This window comes from Lithobates pipiens, unplaced genomic scaffold (genome assembly GCF_037356315.1).
Source record: "Lithobates pipiens isolate NorthernLeopardFrog02 unplaced genomic scaffold, aLitPip1_a1.2 Scaffold_55, whole genome shotgun sequence".
In the NCBI taxonomy this organism is placed as follows: domain Eukaryota; kingdom Metazoa; phylum Chordata; class Amphibia; order Anura; family Ranidae; genus Lithobates; species Lithobates pipiens.
Genome location: NW_027507877.1, coordinates 2,650,256 through 2,662,780, shown reverse-complemented (window position 1 = coordinate 2,662,780; position 12,525 = coordinate 2,650,256). Strand labels below are relative to the sequence as shown.

Below are 12,525 nucleotides of genomic sequence, written 5' to 3'. Positions count from 1 at the left end.
AAGAAAGAATATTATACGTGTACAAGCCTATTACCGTACCACTGATACCAGTCCTGAAAAGAACCTTTGTGGAACTAATAGTAACAGCAAGTCTTTAAAATTATCCTCACTGCCTGACACACTGCTTCCTGCCTGTCCCTATACAAATTGGCAAAAAAGAGTAGGCTGGAACGATTAGCTGGAATAGCTCTTTTGTGGACCTGATAGTAACAGCTAATGATGATGATGATGATGATGATGAAGAAAGACTAATCTGGCTGAGCTGTCCCTAAAATAGCAGCATACAGCGCTCTGTCCCTTTATCTAAACTGACAAAAGAAACTCAGGCTGCTGACCTAACACCTATACCAGTCCTGAAAAGAACTTTTGTGTACCAAATAGCTAGCGTTTTCTCTGTCCCTACTCCACACAGGATCCTTTCCCTACAGTGACAGAAGAAAGAATGTAAAATGGCCACCGGATCGGGTGTATTTATAGGTTAGGGGGAATGTCCAAGTGTCCATGAGCTGTCATGTCTCAATTGGTTGTCCTGTAACACATGATAAACGTGTCACGAAAGGTTAAAGTTCTTGTATACATTAAACACGTAAGTCCGCCGGGGCGAACGACGGAAAAAGGCGTTCGAACCCGCGGACGGCGAAAGTCGGAAATTCGCCGCGAAATGACCGCCGGGCGAAACGTTCGTCCATCACTAATCCTGGTCCCTTAAAAGCAGATTAAACAGTACAGTGCTTGTGCTGTGTAATCTGTCCCCCTCTAAACTAAAAAAATAAAAATAAAAAATAAAAACACACCTCCTTGAACCTGCCACAGTGCCTGGCATACCACATTATGGAAGTCATTGAAAAAAAACAAGCATTCTAAATATTCAACGTCAGCTGGAGAGATCATGTGGCCGCTTGGCTCCTCCCGCAGAAGTCCTGTCTCGTAGCTGTAAAGCGTCATCTGACCGGCCTGAAGACAGCTGTTAATAGGTATTTAGAACGCTTGTTTATTAGGGCCTGGCATACTATACTGTGGAAGTCATTTTAAAAAAAAAGCATTCTAAATACCTATTTACAGCTGTTACATAGTTAGTCAGGTTGAAAAAAGACCCAAGTCCATCCAGTTCAATCAAAAAAAAAAAAAAAAAAAAAAAAAAATATATATATATATATATATATATATATATATATATATAATAAATATACCAGCCCATATACCCAATTCTATACCCACAGTTGATCCAGAGGAAGGCAAAAAACCCCAGCAGAGCATGATCCAATTTGCTAAAGCAGGGGAAAAAATTCCTTCCTGATCCCCCGAGAGGCAATCGGATTTTCCCTGGATCAACTTTACCTATAAATGTCAGTGCCCAGTTATATTACGTACACTTAGGAAATAATCCAGGCCTTTCTTAAAGCAATCCACTGAGCTGGCCATAACCACCTCTGGCGGGAGTCTATTCCACATTTTCACAGCTCTTACTGTGAAGAAATCTTTCCGTATTTGGAGATGAAATCTCTTCTCCTCCAGACGTAAAGAGTGCCCCCTTGTCCTCTTTGTTGACTGTAAAGTGAATAACTCGACACCAAGTTCCCTATATGGACCCCTTATATATTTGTACATGTTGATCAAATCCCCCCTTAATCTCCTCTTATCAAGAGTGAATAAATTCAGTTCCTCTAATCTTTCCTCATAGCTGAGCTCCTCCATGCCTCTTATCAGTTTAGTTGCCCTTCTCTGCACTTTCTCCAGTTCCCCGATATCCTTTTTGAGAACTGGTGCCCAAAACTGAACGGCATATTCCAGGTGAGGTCTTACTAATGATTTGAACAGGGGAAAAATTATGTCTCTCTCTCTGGAGTACATACCTCTCTTAATACAGGAAAGAACTTTGCTCGCTTTGGAAACCGCAGCTTGGCATTCCATGCTATTATTGAGCTTATGATCTACCAAAACCCCCAGATCCTTCTCCACTATGGATTCCCCCAGTTGTACTTCCCCTAGCGTGTATGATGCATATTCTTAGCCCCCAAGTGCAGAACTTTACATTTCTCAACATTAAACCTCATCTGCCACATAGTCGCCCAATTAGACAGAGCATTGAGGTCGCCTTGTAAATTGGAGACATCCTGTAAGGACGTTATTGCACTGCATAGCTCGGTGTCATCCGCAAAGACTGAAATGTTACTTTTGATCCCAGACCCAATATCATTTATAAAGATATTAAAAAGTAAGGGTCCCAGCACTGAACCTTGGGGTACACCACTGATAACCTCACACCATTCAGAGTAAGAATCATTAACCACGACTCTCTGAATTCTGTCTTTTAGCCAGTTTTCTATCCATCTACAAATTGATATTTCCAAACCTGTAGACTTTACCTTACACATGAGCCGTGTGTGCGGAACTGTATCCAACGCTTTTGCAAAATCCAAATATATCACGTCCACAGCCACCCCTCTGTCCAAGTATATCACGTCCACCGCCACCCCTCTGTCCAAGTATACCAGGTCCACCGCCGCCCCTCTGTCCAAATATACCACCGCCACCCCTCTGTCCAAGTATACCACATCCACCGCCACCCCTCTGTCCAAGTATACCACGTCCACCGTCACCCCTCTGTCCAAGTATACCAGGTCCACCGCCGCCCCTCTGTCCAAATATACCACCGCCACCCCTCTGTCCAAGTATACCACATCCACCGCCACCCCTCTGTCCAAGGTTTTACTTACCACCTCATAAAAAGAAATCAGGTTTGTCTGACAACTTCTGTCTTTCATGAATCCATGCTGTCTGTTGCTCAAAATATTTTTTTCCTGCAAGAACTCGTCTATGTGGTCTTTTATTAATCCCTCCAGTATTTTCCCAACTATAGAAGTTAAACTAACAGGTCTATAATTACTTGGTAAAGACTTTGTTCCCTTTTTAAATATAGGCACCACATTGGCCCTGTGCCAATCCAGTGGTACTATTCCTGTCATTAATGAGTCCCTAAAAATTTGATACAATGGCTTTGAAATTACAGAGCTCAATTCTTTTAGGATCCGGGGGTGGATGCCATCAGGTACAGGTGCTTTATCCACCTTAATTCTGTCCAAATATCTCTGGACCATATCACTTATGAGCCATTGTGGATTTTTGGGCTGCGTCAATACCACCCCCATTGTGGACATGAGCTCCCCTATGAGTTCCTCTTATTGAGAACAAATGTTTGAGAACAATCTATTTTCTCTTCTAGCCTTTCCTGTGGCTAGTTTCTATATGAATTTTAGGGCGTATATTGTTTTCTGCATGTACTCAGTAATTTTCCACTGCTTGTTTTAATTAATATCTATATTTTATCATATATTAATGTAAGGAGGGTTGGGCTTTCTTTGTGAGGTCATTTTGCCCTTATGAGCTGGAGTCCGGAAATAAATAGTTAGATCACTCTGAGCACTGCATGGTGTGTGTGTGTCAATACTTTCTCATCAGAGTGATCCCAGAGGCCTGCTGGGTTTGAAGGATATTTTAGGCAGATACCTTAAGGCTGGACTTACACCTATGCATTTTTAGTGCATTTTGCAGGTTTGTACTACAGTTGCTGTAACATGGTTTGCTATGGAACATGTTCTGTGGTGCAAATCTGCAAAATGCACTAAAACTGCATAGGTGTGAATCCAGCCTAACGGAGGGTCCACTCACCCCAAAACCACCTTACACACCAACAAAGGGGTCCTGTAGTCTGCTGAGAGAGGTTTTAAATGAGATGGTGTGAGCGAAAAAAAAAAAATTGAGACCCCAGAGAGCCTGCTCATTGCACAGAACCTTGCCTCAGAGATGGGAACTTTCACCCTGGTAAAGTGTGATTTGGATGCCTGGTGAGATCGGATTGCACTACAGAGCATTCCCACCACTGGTAAGGAAGCAAAAGGTGGACTGTCTCTGGAGGATTGAAAGAGAGAAATCATAGCAACTCCCATCCCGGTCTGCAGGCTTTAACTGAATATGAGCACATGTCTGGAGACCCAGAAGAGGGCGCTCTGGCTTGTCTGTTGGGAATAGTTGGGTTTTCTTCTTTCATCATTTACTGGCCAGTGGGATACAATTGGGACTGTAATAACAGGTTAGAAGTGTCTTTATATACTGTTGCTAGGTAAAAAGAAGTTCAGTTATTTTAGTTACTGATACTCAGTATACTGTAGAGGATTACCCATATCTCTCAGAGTAATGTTATTGCCTTATTGTTTACATAAGTAGACTTGCTAATCTTCTCTTCATTTAGATTACACTTGGCCTAATAAGTTCTTTAACATACACCAGGGTGTGTCAATAAGTGCTGGCTGTCAGGAAACCAATTCAGCGAATGCTCAGTCCTGCGCAGCTAATGCTGGTGCACATGTTCCAGCATACAGATGAGCGTGTGTAAGTTCTGACTTCACCTTTGCAGGTATGCTGGGGCAGGACAAGCCTGTAGTTACATGTTAGCATTAGCATGAAGAAAAAAAAATGCGTGGGGGTCCCCTGAAATTCGAAATTCCATACCAGGCCCTTCAGGTCTGGTCTGGTATGGATATTAAGGGGAACCCCGTGCACCAAAAAAAAAAAAAAAAAAAAAAAAAAAAAAAAAAAAGCATGGGGGCCCCCCTGAAAATCCATACCAGACCCTTATCCGAGCACGCAACCTGGCAGGCAGCAAGAAAAGAGGGGGTACAAGAGAGCACCCCGCTCCTGAACCAGACCAGGCCACATGCCCTCAACATTGGGAGGATGCTTTGGGGTACCCCCCCAAAGCACCTTGTCCCCATGTTGCTGAGGACAAGTGTCCCATCCCCACAACCCTGGCCAGTGGTTGTGGGGGCCTGCGGGGAGGGGGCCTATTGGAACTTGGAAGCCCCCTTTAACAAGGGGACCCCCAGATCCCAACCCCCCTGTGTGAAACCCCTACCGTTTCACCAAAAAAAGTGACAAAAATAAAAAAAAGTGTTAAAAATGACAGGAGATGGTCTTTGAGAAGTCCTTTAATAAAGTCTTTTTATCTTCTCTTTCTTCTGGATTTCATCCTTCGGTTTCTTCATCTTCTTCCTCCGATCCGCTTCTTCTTGCTCCGTTGTTCTCGTCCGGCATCTCTTTTTAGTTCTCAGGCCGCTCCGTGCAATGGGAGGCTCCCGCTGTGTGACGCTTCTCTTCTTCTGACAGTTCTTATATAACGGAGGGGGGCCACCCGGTGACTCCACCACCACCACGTTTCCATGCATCAGAGGGGGTGGGGTCACAGGGTGGCCCCACCCTCCATTATATAAGAACTGTCAGAAGAGAAGAGTCACAGCGGGAGCCTCCCATTGCGCAGAGAGGCCTGAGAATGAAGAAGTCAGGCGAGAACACCGGAGCGAGAAGAAGCGGATCAGAGGAAGAAACCCAAGGATGAAGACCAGAAGAAAGAAGATGAAAGAAGACTTTAATAAAAGGAATTGTCAAAGACCATCTCCTGTCATTGTTAACACTTTTGTCACTTTTTTTGTGAAATGGTAGGGGTACATTTGTACCCCCTTATCTCACATGGGGGGAGGCCGGGAACTGGGGGGTCTCCTTGTTAAAGTGGGCTTCCATATTCCGATGAGCCCCCCACCCACAACCACTGGCCAGGGTTGTGGGGATGGGGCCCTTGTCATCAACATGGGGACAAGGTGCTTTGGGGGGGGGGGGCCCAAAGCATCCTCCCAATATTGAGGGCATGTGGCCTGGTATGGTTCAGGAGGGGGGAACTCTCATACCCAGGTTGCGTGCTCAGATAAGGGTCCAGTATGGATTTTGAGGGGGGACCCCCATGACTTTTTTTTGGCATGGGGTTCCCCTTAATATCCATACCATAACTGAAGGCCCTGGTATGCGCTTTGTGACAGAGCTAGCCGGGACACAGGCTTTTTGAGAGGACTGAATGCGAGCCTCTTGCCGACTGATTATGGGCCCTGGATTTTAAGGGGCACAGGGTGAATGAGAACCCCACTATAATCTGTGCTAGTCAGATTCAATGCTGTATATATAATGTGTGTTGTCTTATGCTGTTGGGACACACTGTCAGATGCTAATGTCATGAACTCCAGCCACCTATCTGTTGGCTTGTATAATGTAAATGAGTCTAGTCTGGCTTGTAATAGTATTCCACACATTGTTGTTTGGGCTAATTAACCCTGTGTTGATATTTATGGTAATGTGTATTGAATTGTTAGTGAGCTAGGAGCCGAAAAGTCAACTAGTCTGACTTGATTTAGATAATTAGCTCAGGTTAATTCTGTTTCTGGCTACAGTTGTATTGTTAGAATAAATAATCGGGGGGGGGGGACCTTCCCCGATACTGTATTGTAAATACTTTGGTATGGAATATCTGATATCTATATTCAGACTTGGGAAGCAATATACTGACGGAAGCACTCAATCGAAGTGTGGTATCGGTTCCGTCACACTCTTGAAGGGGAACCCATGCCTTTTTTCACATTAAAGTTGTGTTGTAAGTCACGCTGTGATTCACACTCAAATCGTGTCCAAGTTGCCTCCCAAAATCATGCTGGAAGTAATGTTGCCCCTGTGTGAATGGATTGTTATGATACAAGTTCAATAGACACAGATTGTTACTGTCAGTCACATCAAATCTGCATCGAACTGAATCAAAACGAAAAAAATGCATTTATTTATATAGGATCTGTCATTTTTCAGACTCTGCTTTCGTTATCTTTTTGAAATTCGGATGAAAACAAATACACGTCTATTGGCCAAGGAGGGGGGAGGAGATGCAGGGGAAGCTCTTGCCCAGCATAAGTCCTGTTAGGTCAAAATACATCAAATTCTCAATCCCTTTAGAGAGACTAGCCAAAATCTTAGCAAAAATATTTGCATTGACATTCAGAAGGAAGAGCGGCCGATATGAAGCACAATCATGTAGGTTCTCACCCAGCACAATAAAAGCCTGCTCCATAGGATTCAGGTAGCAATGTCAATGGCTAATTACTTGCAAGGCTGTTCACATTAGTGGTGAGTCTGGGCACAATTACAAGTGAGTGCAATACTTTGTTACAGTCTAGGAAACTGTTCTAGGTCACTTTATTTGCTGTGTATAGTAGACGGATTCTTGGTTCCTTTCAGAATTCTGAGATTGGCTCAATGCCAGAAAGCAGCTCCTGATATACAGATCTGCACCATTTAGAGGATCTCCCACTAAGCAAATGCAGAAGGGTCTGTTACTGAGGTCTGAACTTCTGCTTCCTTTAGGACCTTGCATCTCCCTCTCATCCCATGAACTCCCTCCCATAAGTGCAGGCAATGTTTTTTCAGTGAGTGGGGATTGGTACCATTTTGGAGCCATTTAGAAGTAAAGCTGCTCATTTAGATGGCCATTGGCTTTGGCAATCAGAACACATGACCCCCTCAAAATATTGTTTCTTCATCTCAGTTCAGGTTTATTTTTATAAAACACACACACACACACACACACACACACTATATATCAGTGATAGCGAACCTTGGCACTCCAGATGTTTTAGAACTACATTTCCCATGATGCTCAACTACACTGCAGAGTGCAGGAGCATCATGGGAAATGTAGTTCCAAAACATCAGGGGTGCCAAGGTTCACCATCACTGCTATATATGCATGAAGATAAAGGGAACTGTAATGGGCACCTTTTTCATACCCATCTATGGGAAAATTTATATTTTTGGAGCAAAGGGTCACTTGAATTTCAACTTATTGGTTTTAACCACTTCCCGACCAGCGCACGACGATGTACGTCGACAGAATGGCACGGGCAGGCATATTGGCGTACATGTACGTCCAATATTCGTTGCCGCCGTGCCATCGGGAGCGCGCCGCCGGCGGCGCGCTCCCGCGCTGGTCGGGACCCCTGCGAGTCCGGTCGCGGGACCCGATCGCCGCAGGCATCCCCGCGATCGTCTCACGGAGCGGCCGAATGGAGGAAATGCTGTATAAACAACATTTTTCCATTCTGCCTAGCAACTAGTGACGCTGATCTCTGCTCCATGTGATTGGAGCAGAGATCAGTGTACACTAAATGAAAGCCCAACCCCCCCACAGTTAGTAACACACCCCTAGGAACACTTAACCCCTACACTGCCACCCACTGGTTAACCCTTTCACTGCCAGTGTCATTTACACAGGAATCACTGCATTTATATAGCAGTGATTACTGTATAAATGACAATGGTCCCAAAAATGTGTCAAAAATGTCCGATGGGTCCCCCACAATGTCGCAGTCACAATAAAAAAATCGCAGATCGCCGCCATTACTAGTAAAAAAAAAAATTATTAATAAAAATGCTATAAAACTATCCCCATTTTGAAAACGCTATAACTTTTGCGCAAACCAATCAATCGCTTATTGCGATTTTTTTTACCAAAAATATGTAGAAGAATACGTATCGGCCTAAACTGAGGGAAAAATTTTTTTTATATATTTTTGGGGGATATTATTACAAAAAGTAAAAAATAATGCGTTTTTTCTCAAAATTATCGCTCTATTTTTGTTTATAGCGCAAAAAATAAAAACCGCAGGGGTGATCAAATACCACCAAAAGAAAGCTCTATTTGTGGGAAAAAAAGGACGTTAATTTTGTTTGGGAGCCACGTCGCACGACCGCGCAATTGTCAGTTAAAGCGACGCAGTGCCGAATCTCAAAAAGTGGTCTGGTCTTTGACCAGCAAATTGGTCCGGTCTGAAAGTGGTTAAAGACCAAGTATTTTACCTTAAGGCATTATCTGCATGAAGGAAGGAAAAAAAAAAACTGGCTCCACAGTGCTTCTCTCTCCCTCTTCACATAGTACACAGGTAGGCTTTTTGCGTTTTTTTTTTTTTTAACCAAAGATATGTAGACTACATAGTCTAAAAACGAAGGAGAACATTTTTTTTTTTATATATATTTTTGGGGGATATTATAGCAAAAAAAGTAGTTAATTCGTTTTTTCAAAATTGCAGTTTATTTTTTGTGCTATGAACAAAAAGCAACAGAGGTGATCATATGCCACCAAAAGAAAGCGCTATTTGTTGAAAAAAAAGTCAAATTTTGTTTGGGTACCACATCGCAAGACTGCACAATTGTCAGTTAAAGTGGCGCAGTGCCGAATCACAAAAAGTGCTCGGTCAGGAAGTGGGTAAATCCTTCTGGGGCTGAAGTGGTCCCAAAGAGATACATTCTAGGGCCAAAACTCCATTGGGACGGTAACAGTTTTAGAAGTTGTTGCAAAACCCTTTAGGTTTACCCTAAATGCACCCCCAGCCAAACATTACTATTATAGCACAGACCTCCAATATACATTCCTATACCATGCACAAAAAAGACAAGCATGGTATTGTAACAAAGTAACAATTTTATTACCAAATACAATACGTGATTTTTTTAATATTGAAACACATTTAGATACAATGGTAAAAAACATTTAGATAAACATTGGAACCTCTTACCAAAAGACCCTTGCCTGAGTTTGCAGGAAAAAAATAAAAATAAATAGGTGGATATGCATGATAACCCCCAACCACCAGTGTCAGAACCCAAGATGTCCATCTTACAATTGTAGACAGAAAAAGTATATCTAGTGGTACTTGGTCACATTCAAACATTCATTTATACAACTTTGCTGAATTTAGGATATACTTGTTCAAAACCCTCAGGATTCCATCATCCACTTTGTTTGAAAACAACTTTTATTCATTTGTTTGTCTTAATGGTCCTCTAAATATTTTATGCAAAGTTGCAGACATTGTCCGTTATGTCTACGACATCTCCCTCTTGCTACTCCACATCTCCCTCTTGTTACTCCTACAAACACATTGTTGTATTTTGACTTTGATCTCCTCCACGTTGCTCTCCACATTTTTCTTTGCTATGTCTAGCAATTCATTGATCATAGATGCGTCATAGGAAGGAACACGTGCAACATACTTCTTGCTTAGCTTGTATATTTTGTCAGCCTCTGAAAGAAACGTGCATCAGATTGTGTAATGAAATAAAGAACGATGGAAATATCAGTTTTTTTATTAAACGTCTCCAGTATCTTTCAAAACAGGCCTGCATATATAGTTTATAAATATTTCATAAAAACATAAGGTTATCAGTTTATTCACAAGAAAGTTTACATTTCTGTGCTTTAGTTCAGTTCATGTCAAAAAAAAAAAAAAAGTAATAGTAACCATGACAATGCATTTCAGGAGCGTGTCCCCACCTTCATTAAGGCTTGATAAAGGGGGATACACACCCAAAACCTGTTGTCATCACGGCTACTGATAAGACGCCAAGCTGTTGCGTGTTATCCGGCAGTTCTGCGTTTGTTCTCCTAGTAGTGAATGGAAGCCAATGGCTATGAGCAAAACTGAGCAATCCAATCTGTCCCAAGCGAAGAGTGTGATCCTCTCAAGCTTTATCCTGTCACACATCTCCTGACTGTGCAAATTGGTGGCCACTCCGTACTCCATTATCCTGCACTGACAGGTGTGGGAGCATGGGCTGCTCTATCCTAGATCATTGCAGATTGTAACATGGAATGCCAACTTATCTGGAGGCCATAAAGTAAATAAGGCCTCTGTGTATATCACCGATATGCCCCATATACAAGGATGGGCAAAACACCCCCTGTTCGGTTCGCAGCAGAATTACCGTACGGGGAAATGGTGAAACCCTTTTGGATTTATGGGAGCCAAACAGGAAAAACCAAATGTGCCCATGTTGAGGGCTTATTATGCAAGTAATTGGCCATAAAAAGGGGGGGGATGGGGGGTCCGGGTACTGCCCTGGGGGACATCCAATAATACAGGTTTTTTCCCCACCCCCTTTATTTTTTTCAGGAGCAGTTATTTTGATGAATAGGGAGGGAGGAGCTCACATACATCAAATCCCATTTAAAATTGGCTCAGTTACAAATTGCCTGCACTGGGCTATTTAAAAAAAAAAAAAAAAAAAAAAAGTTATAGCGTGGGGTCCCCCTAGATGTACCAGATATTCACAGGGGACAGAATCTGAGGGGAACCTTAATTAAAGGGGATTCCAGATTTCGATAAGCCCCCCCCCCCCCCACCAGAAGACCCACACAACCACTGGCCACTGTTGTGGGGAGGAGACCCTTGTCCCCATCAACATGGGAACAAGTTACTTTAGGGTTGGGGGTGGGGGGGGGGGGCAGAGCTGTGGACTGTCATCTCATCCTGTTGGATATCACCCATTTCCCTTTTGTACTTTATGCCTGAACCCTACGCCAACACATTTACACAAACTATGGTTTCTGGCATTTTTTTATTACCTGCCCTCCTTTTTATGTCTGCACAACAACATTGTGACAGACCTAGCTGGGGCCAAGGCTCTTGGAGGGGACAGAATGCGAGCCTCTTGCCTTGTGATTATGAGCCTCTTGCCTTGCGATTATGGGCCCTCGCATTTGGGGGAACGGTGCCCTTTGTGAACTGTATGTCTGGGGACCCCTGAGGTGGTGTTACTTGGATTCAGGTCCGTGCCCCCCCCAAGACACAGACTCTGGATATGTAAATGCCATGTTAGCAATAGACTAAATCACACTATTGGGACACAAACTCTTAGATGCTAATATCACCTCCAGCCATCCTGACGGTCTTGTATAATGTTGTGTAAAGGAGTCTAGTCTGAGTATTGAGTATTCACACGTTGTTTGTGCTAATTAACCCTGTGTTTATGTTTATAGTAATATTTATTGAATTGTGAGCAAGGAGCCGGAAAGTCTTATCCCTTCAGTCAAACTAGTCTGAGTGTTGATTAGATAATTAGCTCATGCTAATTAGGTTAGGTTTTAGTCACACCACTGTATATATTTTGTGTGAGATCTCAAATAACCCATCAGAGTAGGGCAAGTACAGACCTACAAGGGGATGGGGGTTTCATTTTCCGCTAGCCTGATTGGAGAAGCAACTGCCCCACCTCTACCTCATCCAGTGAACGTTTTTGCAAGAATGACAAAAATATCTCAAAATGATGAATGTGCCGAGTGGCCAATCTTAATTACACAATGCAACAGGGAAGCCTCTCAGCATGGGACAAAGGAGCCAGCAGTGACCATGGTAGTAGCCAGTGGTGGCAGGTGCTCAATGATGTTCTTTAGGGGGGCAATACACAGCCAAACACAACCCGCCCCTAACACTTGCCACTTACCCATCGCTCAATCACTTCATTGCTCGCCTGTTGCTTGCCAGGCCGCTTTGCCAGCCCCACACTTAGCCCATCCAGGTCGCAGCTCCCCCCACATCTCTCTTCCCAAGTCCCAGCGGTTGCTTCTCCCCTCAGACAATCAGGGCTAAGGACTCCTGTCCAATTGGGTCTCAGGACCCACTCCCTGATTGGCCGGGAGGAGAAACAGGAAGAAATGTGCAAACATCACTGAGCCCACACTTTTTGAAGTCAATTAAAGCCTCAGGCTCTAATCACATGGAAAAAGAAAAAAAAAAAAAAAAAAAACACACAAACAAAACATGACATCCATGTGTCTAGTGCCCTGCATGTAGATTAAGGGCTGGGCGCATAGAATAGGGGGGT

At 43.4% G+C, this 12,525-nt stretch overlaps 1 protein-coding gene across 2 annotated transcripts in view; it reads right to left on the bottom strand.

The window, feature by feature from the left end:
* Positions 1-9,323: 9,323 nt before the first annotated feature.
* LOC143957716 (cytosolic phospholipase A2 gamma-like) overlaps positions 9,324-12,525 on the bottom strand; it is a 138,052-nt gene continuing 134,850 nt past the window's right edge. For both annotated transcript variants that reach the window (XM_077467414.1, XM_077467413.1), the window contains one exon: positions 9,324-9,946. In XM_077467414.1, the coding sequence (XP_077323540.1) occupies positions 9,747-9,946 (200 nt within the window). In that variant the 3' untranslated portion in view covers positions 9,324-9,746. The remainder of the gene's footprint in view (positions 9,947-12,525) is intronic.